General features: G+C 41.0%; 1 protein-coding gene across 1 annotated transcript in view; it reads left to right on the plus strand.

Moving 5' to 3' along the window:
* Positions 1-5,689: 5,689 nt before the first annotated feature.
* htr4 (5-hydroxytryptamine receptor 4) overlaps positions 5,690-16,848 on the plus strand; it is a gene marked incomplete at its 3' end in the record, with an annotated part of 142,435 nt that continues 131,276 nt past the window's right edge. Inside the window, exon 1 of the mRNA XM_083651612.1 lies at positions 5,690-5,748. Within this exon, the coding sequence (XP_083507738.1) occupies positions 5,693-5,748 (56 nt within the window). The 5' untranslated portion in view covers positions 5,690-5,692. The remainder of the gene's footprint in view (positions 5,749-16,848) is intronic.

The following is a 16,848-nucleotide window of genomic DNA, read 5'->3' on the forward strand; positions in this document are numbered from 1 at the left end:
TAAAGAAAGACATAGTATATATCACCCACACAGGATCCAGACCTGCTGTGAGACAGGAAACCTTGTTGTGGTGTTAAAGAAAGACATAGTATATATCACCCACACAGGATCCAGAGCTGCTGTGAAACAGGAAACCTTGTTGTGGTGGTTAAAGAAAGACATAGTATATATCACCCACACAGGATCCAGACCTGCTGTGAGACAGGAAACCTTGTTGTGGTGTTTAAAGAAAGACATAGTATATATCACCCACACAGGATCCAGAGCTGCTGTGAAACAGGAAACCTTGTTGTGGTGGTTAAAGAAAGACATAGTATATATCACCCACACAGGATCCAGACCTGCTGTGAAACAGGAAACCTTGTTGTGGTGTTTAAAGAAAGACATAGTATATATCACCCACACGCAAGACACACGGCGGCCATGCTGTTAATCTCAGTTCATTTGCAATTGGACCTTTTCTGCTCAGATGGATTTGTCACATAAGTGGAATCTAAATTTGAAATATGAAAATGTTTCTCAAAACAGGGTTCATGGGACCCATCTTTTTTTTTTTTTTTTTACCTTTATTTAACCAGGCATGTCTCATTGAGATTAAAATCTCTTTTACAAGAGAGACCTGGCCAAGAATGGCTGCAGTAGCTACATAGTTTCAGACACAACAAACAGTAAAACTTACAACAAGACAACAAACAAGAAAACAAACAAGCTCGAGAGTGCAATACAGTACGGGTGCAGGAAAAAATACATTTGAATCATCAATTAAAACATTTACAGTTAATAGAATCAAATTCCTGGGACTTTACAATGCCTTTAAATTCACTAAGGGTAACTAGGTCCCATAGTTTAAGTCCATTCTGCAGGGTATTCCAAGAGGATGGTGCAGAAAACATAAAGGCCTTTTTGCCCATCTCCGTCCGAGCTTTAGGGACAGTCATGAGCAAAACGTCCTGAGACCGTAAGCCATAAGTACAGTGCTTTTGGGACAGAAAGACTGATAAATACTCAGGAAGTCTACCGAGAATGGCCTTATAAATAAAAACATACCAGTGACTAAGCCAGCGAGTCGACAGAGCCAATTGACCATTGAGTACAATGTACAGTGATGAGTGAGGGCTCTGCAATTTGTAATGAACCTCAAAGCACCATGATACACAGTGTCCAACATATGAAGACAGTGAGCTGAGGCATTCATGTACAGCACGTCACCATAAGAACAGGCAGAAATGTTGCTTCTACCAATCTCTGTCTGACATGGAGAGAAAAACACGATTTGTTCCTAAAATAAAAACCTAACTTTAATTTCAACTTTTTCACCATATGCTGTATATGATGCTTAAAAGAAAGGTGGTCATCAATTAAAAAACCTAGATATTTGTAGGTGGACACTGCCTCAATTTGTTGACCTTGAATAGTAGCAATACTCAGATTTGACTCTATCTTCTTAGAGTTAGAAAATACCATTACTTTGGTTTTTTCAGCATTCAAGACCAGCTTCAAATGAAAAAGCTGAGCTTGCACAGCATTAAAAGCATTTTGCAGATACTCAAAAGCCTTCTTGACGCTTGCTGCATAACAATAAATAACCGTGTCATCTGCATAAAAATGGAGAGATGAGTTTTGGCATGACATGAAATTGTCATGACAAGACGAGTAAGATGTTTTCACATTACATGTAAGGGAAAAAGAAACGTCCTGTTGCCCTATATAATATATATAATATATATACGTCTACTAGGTAGAAGAACCTCAAGCTAAAGCACTTTTTAAGCCTTGATACATGGATTATGACATTAGCTTAATGCAGTTCAGTAGGCTTCAGAAATAGGGTCTCATACATAAATTACATGCAGAAAAACTGAAATCTTTGGAATTCTGACATCCAGGTATTAAAGAGACAACATATGATTAAGAGTCCACGCTGTAACCATGTTAATATGCTTTAGCATGATTTGCTTTTTAAGCCTCGCTGCTCTTATCCAAATATGCAGATTACAACTTAAGCCCTCCCTGGCATCTCCCATCAAGCACTGTTGCCAAGCTTGAAGAGTGTGTGTGTATGTGTGTGTGTGTGGTGTGTGTGTGTGTGTGTGTGTGTGTGTGTGTGTGTGTGTGTGTGTGTGTGTGTGTGTGTGTGTGTGTGTGTGTGTGTGTGTGTGTGTGTGTGTGTGTGGAATCATGTGCCATTTGGAGGACACTTTGATCCAAAGCACATGTAAATAATGTAAAGGGATAATCAACGAGTAGGTGTGCATGTGTTAAATGGTTTCATACTCGAGCTGAAATGAAAAATGACTCTTAAACTATTATAGATCACATCCCTGGGCATACATTTAACTAGCCTAGGTAAACCCAGCCCCCACGTGACCTGCTCTCTCAGTTCCTAGTGACTGAGAACAGGTCTGAGAGCAGGTCACGTGGGGGATGGGTTTACCCAGGCTAACATTTAACAGTGTAAGAAAATTCACAAAAATCTAATTTCTTTGGTTTTTCACAAAAAGTCAACCAGGATGTCTTCATTCATAACATAATCTACAGTGTGGTAACATCAGCAGACTATCAAATTTCAACCCTATTTCAACCAATAATATGACATGACAGCTGTCAATCAATCTTCATGGCTATAGGAGAAAATTCTGAGCAGGCAACATGGCTGCCTACATGAGCAGACTTTGGTAGCCCATAAATGTTAGTACTTAGCCAATTTATGCCTGAGAAATCATGCTTTTAGATTAGTTCTTAAGTACGCTGACGACTCTGTGATCGTGAGTCTGCCTGCTGCATGGTGTGGAGCAAGATCATGGCCCAGTCCTTGATGAATTTGTTAACTGGGGTGACCAGGGTTTCCTGCAAATGAATGTGGCTAAGACCACACCCCTTCCCTCTTCTCTGTGTGTGATTAACGCTGAAGGGCTCATTATACTCGAGCAAGGCTCCGCGAGGTGGAGCTCCACGAGTCACATGCGGACCTCGCGCTGGGGCAAATGCTTTTATACTCAGAATCAGCCAAGTGATCAGCATGTTACATTGTACAGGACCGCAATGGAAACAAGCCAGTGCTTGAAATAGCCAGGCTTTATTGTGTTTTTATCCTCTGTGATTGTCTGTACCCTGTATCTTTGTTGACATTTCACCAAATAAATCAATCAATCAAAAAAATACAATGGTAAATAGTGAGAACAGCCCGTGAAAAGTCGCAATGAAACGCTATTATGTGCAGTACTGAGTGCGCTTTCACTCTGCACATGAATGAATCACCAAACTTGTTTTTACTGAATAGCCGTTTCAGTTCTCAGCCCTGATTGCCTACACTGTGCTGCTTTTAGTCTCTCTCAACCATGCTCTCAACACAACACATTTACTTGGTGAAATGACTAAAAAGGAATAGTTGCAAATCAAAGTTCAGCCTACCACATGGGTCAAGAAATGTGGTGAAAACACAGCTCAGTGTTCAGGGCTCAGTGGCTCGAAAGCGGCCATGTTTGGAGAGAAGCCGTGCGGAGGTCGCGCTGTGAGAAAAATCTTCAGCTACGCGGTGGGCGGCCATACGGAGGTCACGCCCAACACATTGACGTCATTTGACGCTTGCGGCCCTCGCTCCTCCCTCGCACCCTTCGCGGCACAGCGAGTATAAAACAAGCTTGAGCCAGTGGCAGCAGTGCAACAATACAAATATTTGGGCACTGTCCTAGATGAAAAGCATAAATCTGACGCCAACACCGATGCTATCTGTAAAATGGAAAATCAACGGCTGTTTTTTTAAGGAACTTGCAAAGTTTCAATGTGGACATGACTCTGATGAAAATGTTTTATTCTTCCTTTATTGAGTCTGTGATGTCATTTCATATAATTTGCTGGTTTGGCGGTCTAAAGGTCCTTACACATCGGGAGCGTTATTTTCGTGCGATTAATTCGCACGTCAATAGTATTTTCTGAACCTACATCAGTCAATGCAACCGTGCATACCAACGGCGAAGTTTCGCTGAGCGTTATTGCGGCGTTTATTTTTTTGGACCACGGTCGATTTTTCAGAAATTCTCTTCCGATGTGTACACATCTGTGGCTGTGATTGACAGGTGGGTCAAAATTTGCATCGCAATTTCATGCTGTATATTTGCATCGCTCTTGATGTGTAACAGCCTTTATCTTAAAAACAAGAATAGACTGGGAAAGGTCGTCTCAAGATGACTGGTGTTACACTTAATGACCTTCAGCACCTGTATGAAGTGAGGTTCATCTCTAGGGCACAGTCTATTGTTCTGGATCCTCAGCATCCTTTATGCTGAGTTCCAACTGCTTCCATCAGGGCGTAGGTTTCGTCTTCCCAGAGGAAGCACTAATAGATTCAGATCTTCCTTTGTTCCAACTGCTATTAGTCTGCTGAACAGCGTATAACCCCTGACGTCACTGTGCCGCGCTCTTCATTTACTTTTTTCTTCCATGACACATGGTGACAGTGTTGACTTATGGATTTGTACTTGTGTTGTGTATGACGTATGTTGTATGTTGTAGCCCAGTGTTGTCTGTAATGTGTTGGACTAGTTTCTCTGAACCAAATCGTCCCTCGGGGACTTTACAGTTTTTTGAACCTGTTATAACATCCAAAGTAATAAAACAAACGGTAACGTCTTAATTTAATGTCAGATGCAAAGGACATGTAGCTGGCTCGTTAACTCGCATTCCAGTACTTAAATAAATAATACATATACAGTAATCATTATAATAATAATGAATAAAATGTAGATCGCTATTTACTGTGGCTCGTGACAGGCTTCAAGACCGTAAGCCCGCTCTCTCCCTCTAGGCCAGTGAATCTGTGGGAAAAAAACGACGACAACACAGAGAACAAACGGATTTAATTTTAATTTTTTTATTTTTTATTTGTTGTTGTTGTTGTTGTTGTTTGTATCAGGGACAGTACACATGAATCAACCACAAGGTAAATGTGCCAGTGTCACCATCTTGAAAATGACCCCTTTCCGGAATTTTCATTTGTGTAGACTTTTAGTATGTTATTGAACATGTATATTGTATGTATGTATTGTGCCCAACAGTACCAGAATCCACTGAAAACACGTTTTGTATCATTTTGTTCAGGGTTAGGGGCTCTTTTTCCGCACCACCACCTGATTTCAGAGAACATCAAGTCTCTCCTGTAGTGGAAATAACACATTATGATGCCGCCTCTTATCCTGATGGCCCACTGGCAGATGCAGACAGAAATACAATGCTTTTCAAAATGTACACATTCCCTGGGGGGAAAATAAGAAAATGACAACTTGGCTTATGTAAAACATGGCATATTTTTATTTATTTATGTAACATTTCTTTCCAAACAAAACTGTACGCCTCATCCTGCTTAAACTGACTTGGATGATGCTCTCTCTGGGTTAGCGTAATTTAATCAGCTTGTCATATCGTCAGAAATGTTCATTTAGGTCTGGTGCCCATATTTCATTTGAAAGCCTTTATTGTCCGATCACGTGCCGATATGATCCCTGAATGAGACCGACGGGGCATCTGCATTGGCTACACCAATTAACCATTATGTTCTATTTGAAATATCAGCATAAACTGTCTGATTAATTATCCATTATGTTCTATTTAAAATATCAGCTTAAAACGGTCTATGATTGTGTTGATTTGTAACGGTGATCTCTCTCCTGCAGGAACTCTCTGCATTTATGGTTACATGAATGTGAGCTGTGCTGCAGGCCAGATGCCGGTGATGGAGCTTGTCAGTGAGAGGTGAGCGTTCATCTTCATAAGAACTCTTTGAGGAACGATTGTTTTGTCTGTGGAGCTCGTTATGGCTGTGGAGCTCGTTATGGCTGTGGAGCTCGTTATGTCTGTGGAGCTCGTTATGTCTGTGGAGCTCGTTATGTCTGTGGAGCTCGTTATGTCTGTGGAGCTTGTTTTTGCTGTGGATTTTGTTTTTGCTGTGGAGTTTGTTATGTTTGTATGGAGCATTTTCCGGAAGTCTGTGGTACATCTGCAGATGGAGTTGGGCACGCCCAGCTGGGAGAGGTTCTCCTATAGCAGGGCTGGGATGATTGTGTCGAAGGCCGAGCTAAAGTCCACAAACAGGACCCATGGCGTAGGTTCCTGTGGTGTCCAGGTGCGCGAGGATAGTGGAGACCTGGAGGGCTTCAGGCCTCTTTCTATACTTATGGGGAACAAATATCCTAAAGATGAGGACGTTTCTCAAAAGTGAGGTCATTTTGGCCGGTCATCTCCTTTTTCAGGGGCCAGTAAGGTTCAGGACTTGTGTTCATGGTTCAGATTACAACTCAAAGGCAATGGGAGAATGCTAATCTCTGCCAACGCTCAGCAATTCTCCAACTAAAGGCTTTTGCACACCAAGTCCGTATTTTTCGTCCGAAATTGTTGCACGTTTTAAAATAAGTACGAACTCATGTTGTGTGAGTCACTCACTGACTCCACAACTTTCATCCGTCATTAAAGTTTTGGGAAGAGGTTCGATTTTCTGCGTTTTTCACATCACTCAAATAGCCTTTTGCGAGCTGTTTGACCCGTCTATTTTCAGATGAAAGAAAATTTTATAATGTTTTCTCTCTCTTAGCTTTGAAGTTAAATTGATTTCTTGACCTTGAACACATCTCGTTAGGATTTGGCGCTCGCTCGCTCTCTCTCTCTCCCTCTCTCTCTCCCTCTCTCTCTCCCTCTCTCTCTCTCTCCCTCTCTCTCCCTCTCTCTCTCTCTCCCTCTCTCTCTCCCTCTCTCTCTCCCTCTCTCTCTCTCTCTCTCTCTCTCCTCTCTCTCTCTCTCTCTCTCTCTCTCTCTCCCTCTCTCTCTCCCTCTCTCTCTCTCTCTCTCTCTCTCTCTCCCTCTCTCTCTCCCTCTCTCTCTCTCTCTCTCTCTCCCTCTCTCTCTCCCTCTCTCTCTCTCCCTCTCTCTCTCTCTCTCTCTCTCTCTCTCTCCCCCCCCCTCCCCCCTCCCCTTTCCTCTCTCTGTCTGGGGCCGATCTGGCACCAAATCACATGGAAATCCTTTTGGCAAGTTGTCGAGATCCCCTGCTGACAGACAGATTAACAGCTGAAAACAAAACCTGTTTGACAGAAGTGTGTGTAGTGGTGGCGGGTGTTCTGTGCCAGGATTTTATGAATGGGATCTGCACGCGCGGGTGTGTGTGTGTGTGCGTGTGTGTGTGTGTGTGTGTGTGTGTTTGTGATGACTGTGATGTGTGCAGCGGAGCTCCCAGCAGCGTAGTGAGCCTGTGTGTGTGTGTGTGTGTGTGTGTGCGTGCGTGCGTGCGTGTGTGTGATGGCTGTGTGTGTGTGTGTGACGGCTGTGATGTGTGCAGCGGAGCTCCCAGCAGCATAGTGTGTGTGTGTGTGTGTGTGTGTGTGTGTGTGTTGAGTCTGATTTATGACTCGCTCCGCCGTACATACAGCTCACCTGCACCATGTCACTGGCACACACTGTGTGTGCATGTATTAGCATGTGTTAGCATGTGTTAGCATGTGTTAGCACAGAAGAGGCAGAAGATGAATGTTGGCGCACATGCATATAGAAACATGATATTGTGAATACAGATGTTGATGCTGCATCTGTGTTGCGTCGCTTTGACACAGATTTAAAAGCAAACACATCAGAGCATCAAGCTTCAAAGCATCAAGTCTCATATAAGCACATTAAGAAGCTGAGATTAAAAAATGTTGGTCATATTTGATCCGTCCACCCATCCAAGCATGGAAAACAAGAAAAATAACGTTTAAAAAAATGTGTGCAATTGTTTTGCAATCTGATGACAGAAAACACATTTTAATGCCAGGTGTAAATGGCCTCTTTGAAAGCCATATTAGCCATAGATCTCTCTGCAACCCACTCTTATCAACAGGATATAATTCATGGAGACAATGAGGCCATTTACACCTGGCGTTAACATGCATTTTCTGTCATCAGATTGCAATCTGATTGTGCTTCACCACTTGAAATGCCAGGTGTAAACACCCCCAAGACACATTGAAGAAGCATTGCAATCTGATCGGCCAAACCACCTCCGGAGGTGGTCAGGGATGCATTGTGACCACATTGAACACAAGTGTAAATGCAATGTGTCCTCTCAATCTGGATACAGCAACTGTATGCGGATTGAGAGGACACCCATTTTGGGTGTTAAGTTATCTGGTTGTTATCTGGATAAGGAAAAACGCATGCTAATGCCAGGTGTAAATGAAATCATGCTAATGTGGTCAAGCACAATCTGATTGCAATCTGATGGCAGAAAACACATGTTAATGCCAGGTGTAAATGGCCTCAATATGGCAACACTCCATGTTAGCTTATCAAGAGTCAATTCCCTATTTTCACTTTGTAACTTCAGGCTCTTGATGTGCCACCCACCACACATCATGTCTGCCTTCCTGAGGAGAATTCTGAATTTCAAATGAGCATTAATGAGCATTACTGTCTTCAATCTATATGCTGTAACCCACTTCTTCTTCTTCTGTTCTGCTCATTACTGTCTTCAATCTATATGCTGTAACCAGTGGGCAACAGAATTAGGGAATGTATGAGGCCAGTCGTGAAATTCCATTAATTCGAAAAGTCCGCAGGGGGGGCGCACGTCAGGTCCGGAAGTGACGACACGTACATTGGCTCCAATGTAAAAATGAGCCGACTTCTCTCTCGTTCTGTGTCTTAAATAAACATTTTCCGAATGAGCTTATGGTCTGAATAAACAATTTCAAGTCTTTTTCATGCTCTCCTGGGCTCCGTTTTCTAAATTATGGTCCCATTTTGAGTAAAAGAGCCGATAAAAATTATAACTTTGGGGGCGGGATTTTCTTTGATTGACACCAGATGATCCCAACCAGTTGCCAAGGCAGGCTAGCTAGCTAGCTAGCAACGTAGCCAGAGATTAAAAGTAAAATAACAGAAACAGTGTTACCCTTATGATATTTTAATGATGTTAGTAGACACACGTAACAGTATAGATCCCCGTTATGAGGTATGTTGATCAAAAGAACACCTAAAACGCTATATCGAAATCGCGTTTTAGTGGACGGGCTCTGAAGTTGGGGCTTCAGAGCTGATCTGCGGCTAGCTAGCTAGCACCGTAGCAACAGTATAGATCCCCGAGGTCTGTTGATCAAAAGAACACCTAACGCTATATCGTTATGTAATGTGACTTGTGACATGATCACCACATTTCAATAAATATAACGTTTTTGCCCATTTGAATGCTGCTGGTCGTTTGTTTAACGCTGTATATATTGGACATTTAAAGCTGATACACAATTGTGTTGAGGTAATTCCGCAAAGCTCAGTTAAAAATATAACGTGTAACACCAATGGAAGGATGGGTAGCATTAGCTAACGTCATCCAGGCTATATTAGGCTATTATAAAGTTATGAAACGCTGATTCAGACGTTACAATAATATGACATAATATGAGCCAGTTAGCCTAGCTAGAGAGAGTAATTTCAGACCACCAGATATCACCATATTTCATTTCAATAAATATAAAGCATTCGTTGATTGAAGCAGACTCAGACTGCTGGTCGGTTAAGTTTCTCCGTCGTCCTGTCCTCTGGTCCAATCTTCGGTTTGTGTTCACTCGACATCAACAATCTTATACATGATAATATACAACAAGGCTATCTTTGTTGACAATGTTTATTGACAAAAGCATTAAAACAAGCAAATATAACAATATTCTCCGGTCACTGGCAGATACTAGCTACAATTGTTCAAAGCAAATCTCTCATGTCAGCATTTGGCTTGTGTGTTATTGCAATTTCGTATGTTGAAACAACTGATCAGCAGTAACGTGTAGTTTAGCGTTAATCTCAGGAGAACAGAATATTATAGCTTTGATCTTCACAAATCACGATCCTCTGTTGTGTGTGTCCCATCTGGTACTGGACGGCGGCTACCCCTGGAAGAAACGAATTAGACACTGTTAATCACTGTATAACGTTAACGTTTGCTTACCCAACACTACGTGCGATTGGTAAATACTGTAAATGCAGAGGTGGATAAACTATCCAGAGGAGTTGAACCCCCTTGTTCCCCCTCATCTAACGTTAGCTAGATATATAACGCTATAGCTGGTAGATCATATGAGTATGCTTTGAGTCTGCCTCATCTCAAAGAGGTAACCTAGGTAAACAGAACTGCGTTTGTTTTCTGTCTACGTCCGAATCTGTGCAGCATGCAATACTGTTTAACGTTGTATATAATGTTAACTTATGCTACTCTAGTCTAACGTCCTCCTGTAATGACAAATGGACATGTAGCTAGCGTTAATGTCATGCTATGCAATTAGCGTTACGTTAGAAAATAAGATTACCTCGATTTTGTGGAAGATGCAAGCGGCAGGCTGGTGGCGCCGCGCGAGGTCTGGAGGAAATAATACTCTGGTTTTTCTTCGGGCTACTGTATTCGCTGTGAGAGCAATGGAGCAAGGCTAGCAATAGCAACTAACGTTAGCAACATTTGTTAGCCAAGCTAACGGCTAGCAGGGAAAACAAGATGAACAAGATGGACGCCGTGGCGGAGGAAACCTCCCGTCCACGCTCACGCCCTTTCCTGTTTTCCCGGCTCCAGGTTTGAACAGATTTCCCACAATGCAACAGGAAAATCCATTCATCCAATCAAACGAAATCAAACAATATCGGGAAGTGAGCTTCATTTTGCCGTGTCAAAAACATATAGCTAAGGTGGTCCATATATTGTACTGTCCATGGCTGTAACCCACTTCTTCTTCTTCTGTTCTGCTCATGTACGGAGGCAATATGGCAACGTCTCCTGTTAGCCAATCACGACCCGACGTGCTACATTAGTCACACGTAGGGTTTATTTGAAGATCACAGCCACTTATCAACTTTATATGCCAAGTGCATTACACAGTCCAGTTACATTACACAGTACAGTTACATTACACAGTATACAGTTACATTACACAGTACAGTTACATTACACAGTATACAGTTACATTACATAGTACAGTTACATTACACAGTATACAGTTACATTACACAGTATACAGTTACATTACACAGTATACAGTTACATTACACAGTACAGTTACATTACACAGTATACAGTTACATTACATAGTACAGTTACATTACACAGTATACAGTTACATTACACAGTATACAGTTACATTACACAGTATACAGTTACATTACACAGTCCAGTTACATTACACAGTACAGTTACATTACATAGTACAGTTACATTACACAGTATACAGTTACATTACACAGTATACAGTTACATTACACAGTATACAGTTACATTACATAGTACAGTTACATTACACAGTATACAGTTACATTACATAGTACAGTTACATTACACAGTATACAGTTACATTACACAGTATACAGTTACATTACACAGTACAGTTACATTACACAGTATACAGTTACATTACATAGTACAGTTACATTACACAGTATACAGTTACATTACACAGTATACAGTTACATTACATAGTACAGTTACATTACACAGTATACAGTTACATTACACAGTATACAGTTACATTACACAGTATACAGTTACATTACACAGTATACAGGTACATTACACAGTACAGTTACATTACACAGTCCAGTTACATTACACAGTATACAGGTACATTACAGTCCAGTTACATTACACAGTATACAGGTACATTACACAGTACAGTTACATTACACAGTCCAGTTACATTACACAGTATACAGGTACATTACACAGTACAGTTACATTACACAGTATACAGTTATATTACACAGTCCAGTTACATTACACAGTATACAGGTACATTACACAGTATAGTTACATTACACAGTCCAGTTACATTACACAGTATACAGTTACATTACACAGCACAGTACAGTTACATTACACAGTACAGTTACATTACACAGTCCAGTTACATTACACAGTATACAGTTACATTACACAGCACAGTACAGTTACATTACACAGTACAGTTACAGCAGAATATACCTTCCAGCATGGCTCCCTCTCTCCAGATTTGAACATGAATTAAGTTGCAATCCTGTGGTTATATTTATCCCTTTCCTGCTAAGTACATTACACTGAATGAAGTGTGGCTTCTGAATTCTTCATAGTACCACAGGGATGATGTATTTTTGTAGTCCCTGCGCTGCTGGTTCCTAGATGTAAAATTCAATGGGATTTTGGGGGATTTCGGTTAAGTGATTGAACTAAGGTCTGTGGTTAACAAAAGTTTATGAAACAGCGAATCTTCACAAATGAGTAACACTGCCATGACTTTTGAAGTGTAAATGCTTTTTTTGCATTTTCTACACGATTTTCAGAATACGCTTCATAAGTCATGAAAGTGGTCCTCATCTGTGAAGATGATCTTGCTGAACACAAACTTCACTGTTTCATAAACTTTCGTGAACCACAGACCTTTTCTCATGCATTTAACAGAAGTCCCCATTGCAGCCATGTTTTCCGGACTCATTCCTGCAGTATCTATTGGCCAGCATTGCTCTTAATCCATAACCCACTATTTTTTTGTATCAATTCAAGAGCTTCTGATTGGTGGAGATTTGGCAACATTTGCATGGGCAGTGGTGGCCTAAAGGTTAAAGAAGCGAGCTTGTGACCGGAAGGTTGTCTGTTCGATCCCAGGGACTGGCAAGATAAATCTGGATGGGGAAAGTGAAAAGCAGCGATTGCCCCTCCCTCATTACCACCTTATTGGGGTTAAGGCCCTTGAGCAAGGCCCTTAACCCCAACTGCTCCAGCAGAGCTGCTCAGTTGCCAGCAGATCAGACTGTGGTTGTACTGGTCAGCTTTCAGGTGTGTGTGTGTGTGTGTGTGTGTGTGTGTGTGTGTGTGTAGTTTATTTTTTTAGCACAAATTTATGTACAAATCTGTGCAAGGTGGGAATGAAGCCTTTGCAGGCTTGTACAAAGTTCCATACTCATATCAATTTTGTGACATCAATTTTGTGACATGCAGGCTAAACACAAATAAAACACAAAAAAAGAAAAACTACATGTTAAATCAGCAAAGCAGCAAAAATAAGGTCATTTGCATCTGAAGCAAAAGCAAGGCTAAGAGGAAAACAAAGTCTGTTGGAGAAAAGTTGTCAAAATCTGTCAGAGAAGGATGAGTACAGGGATCAGGAGGACAGTAGATGTTTCTTCAGGTGTTTTTTGAAAGCAGAATAAGAGGACATTGATCTTAGCGGTAGGCTTAATTCACTCCAAAGCTTAGGACCTCTAAAAGTGATGTTGAATTGGTGCCTTGAAGTCCGTGTGCGCGGTAAGAGTAGATTGTTGTTGCTGTGTCTTGTTTGATATGAATGGACATTTGTGGTGGGAATGAACAAATAGTGAAGGGTGACTGGAAGATCATGTTTCCTATATATAAACTTGTGAAGGAATAAGCAGGTTTGATAAACATTCACTTTGTCAATGGGTAATATATTATATTTTTTAAAGAGGGGTGCCGAAGGAGCGTATCTAGAATGAGATATAAATCTTAGATATTTCTTCTGTATGATGCATAATTTGTTGAGATGCATAATTTGTTGAGATATGTAGGATAAGTTGCCGCCCAAACAATGTTACAGTAATTGATGAAAGGAAACAGAAAACTATAATATAAGGTTAAATGAGCTGAGGAGTGAATTAAAGGACAGACCTTCCTCAATATGCCCAGCATTTTTGCAGATCTTTTTGAGACAAGGTCAATATGATAAGACCACTTCAACCCGCTATCTATAATAACCCCTAGAAATTTAGTATGCTGAACTAATTTAATTTCAGCATTATTGATAATAATTTGAGCTAGTTCTATAGGATAATATTTATTTACATTACAGAAGATCATGAAATTGCATTTTTTCACATTGAGGGTTAATTTATTAGATTTAAACCATTCCGCAACAGAAGATAGTTCCTCGTTGACAGTTCTGATTAAGGTGTTGAAGTCTTCATGAGAAGCTATAAGGTTTGTATCATCCGCAAATAATACTGGAAGGAGTTTGGTACATGTCATGGCCATATCATTGATATAAATTAAAAATAATAAATGGCCCAGGATTGATCCCTGCGGAACACCAAACAAAATGTGTAATTTCTTGGAAGAAAAACCAGCCGGATGATAGATAGATAGATAGATAGAGTACTTTATTCATCCCCGAGGGGAAATTCTGGCGTTACAGCAGCAGTAGCATCAATGACAGTAACAAGAGCATCAATGACAAGAGCATCAATGACAAGAGCATCAATGACATTAAACAATTAAACAATAAAAAAAGTTACACAAATAAAATAAAAAGTTACACAATTAAGGTAAGGTGCAGAAACAGCAGTATTAAAATATTGCAATAAGAAAAGAAACAAACCAATACGTGAAAATATACAATATACAATATATACCACTTTACTTCCACCGCCTTTACATCTTACGTTTCCCAGAAACTGTAGGTAAATTAAATCAAATCAACTAAATACTCCTAAATAGTATTGAATAATACTATTATTTATATTTCTATTATTTCTATAACTAAACTAAAGCTGTACAGTTTGTTATTTATATAATGATTGATATGACTATACATACTATACATAGTGAGTGTGCAATGTGGGCATGTGCACAGTGCATAGGATTGGATTCAATGTTCAGGAGGGCGGGAGGGGAGGGGGCGGTAGGGAGAGGAGGGCCCTCCTCTCTCTGCGTGTCCAGGAGTTATTGTAAATTGTTATTGCGGTGGGTACGAAAGACCTCCTGTAACGCTCCTTGCTGCAGGGAAGCTGATGCACATATTGCTCTCTGTTAGTAAGATAGTTTTTAAACCATTGCAGGGCAGTATCCTCGACTCCGTATCTTTTGAGTTTGGCAATCAATATGTCATGACTGACCGTATCGAACGCCTTACTCAGGTCCAGGAATACTCCAAGGGCAAATTTCTTATTATCTAGAGCTGATGAAACATAGTTGACAAGCTGTATGAGGGCATGTTCTGTAGAATATTGTTTGCGAAAGCCATATTGATGTTTGTATAATATGTTGTTGACTGCTAGGTGATTAGATAATCTAGAGTAGATTAGCTTTTCCAAGATTTTAGATATGCATGGTAGAATTGAGATTGGCCTGTAATTACTGAATTCCTTGGAGTCGCCTGTTTTGAAGATGGGTATGACTTTTGCGATTTTTATGCCTCCGCCGGCGAAGCCAGGCCGAAGGCATTATGGATCCGGGTTGTCCGTCCGTACGGCCGGCCGTCCGTACGTCCGTACGGATGTTTGTTAACGCGATATCTGAGGAACGCCTTGACGGAATTTCATCAGATTCGCCTTAAACATTCACTTAGGCTCAAGGATGATCTGATTAGATTTTGGTGGTCAAAGGTCAAAGGTCAAGGTCACTGTGACCTCTCGAACGCCATTTTCAAGCTTGTTAACGCGATATCTGAGGAACGCCTTGACGGAATTTCTTCAGATTCGCCTTAAACATTCACTTAGGCTCAACGATGATCTGATTAGATTTTGGTGGTCAAAGGTCAAAGGTCAAGGTCACTGTGACCTCTCGAACGCCATTTTCAAGCTTGTTAACGCGATATCTGAGGAACGCCTGGACGGAATTTCATCAGATTCGCCTTAAACATTCACTTAGGCTCAAGGATGATCTGATTACATTTTGGTGGTCAAAGGTCAAAGGTCAAGGTCACTGTGACCTCTCGAACGCCATTTTCAAGCTTGTTAACGCGATATCTGAGGAACGCCTGGACGGAATTTCATCAGATTCGCCTTAAACATTCACTTAGGCTCAAGGATGATCTGATTAGATTTTGGTGGTCAAAGGTCAAAGGTCAAGGTCACTGTGACCTCTCGAACACCATTTTCAAGCTTGTTAACGCGATATCTGAGGAACGCCTGGACGGAATTTCATCAGATTTGCCTTAAACATTCACTTAGGCTCAAGGATGATCTGATTAGATTTTGGTGGTCAAAGGTCAAAGGTCAAGGTCACTGTGACCTCTCCAACGCCATTTTCAAGCTTGTTAACGCGATATCTGAGGAACGCCTGGACGGAATTTCATCACATTCACCTTAAACATTCAATTAGGCTCAAGGATGATCTGATTAGATTTTGGTGGTCAAAGGTCAAAGGTCAAGGTCACTGTGACCTCTCAAACGCCATTTTCAAGCTTGTTAACGCGATATCTGAGGAACGCCTGGACGGAATTTCATCAGATTCGCCTTAAACATTCACTTAGGCTCAAGGATGAACTGATTCCATTTTGGTTATCAAAGGTCAAAGGTCAAGGTCACAGTGACCTAACAAATGCCATTTTCTAGCTCGGTAACGCCATATCTCAGTAACACCTTGACTAAATTTCTTCACATTTGGCTCAAATATCCAATTCTGCAAAGAAACGCCTTGATGCAATTTCTTCCAATTTGGCTCCAACATCCACTTGGACTCAAGAATGAACTAATGGCGGAGGCATAAGTCCGCGTTGCGGTCGTTCTAGTTAAATCCTGGGGGACAATTCCAGTTTCAAGAGACAGAGAGAGGATATGAGTGAGAGGTTTGATGATGTAATCAATGGTCTCTCTAATGAGGACAGGTTTAATACCATCATGACCATGCGCTGTATTTTTCAAAGACATGATGATATCACGGACTTCCTGTAATGTTGGTGGATCAAAATATCGGAGTGGAGGATACTGGCCCTTTATCATGAAGCAGGGGTCTATGTCAGAATCCTTGATGTTAGACGCTAGTTCCAGGCCGACATTTACAAAAAAGTCATTAAAGCCATTCGCAATGGCATTAGGGTTAGAAAGAATCCCCTTCTTACCATTCATCTCTATGGGGGCAGCTAATGG

This window comes from Poromitra crassiceps (assembly GCF_964638095.1).
Source record: "Poromitra crassiceps genome assembly, chromosome: 15".
NCBI lineage: Eukaryota > Metazoa > Chordata > Actinopteri > Beryciformes > Melamphaidae > Poromitra > Poromitra crassiceps.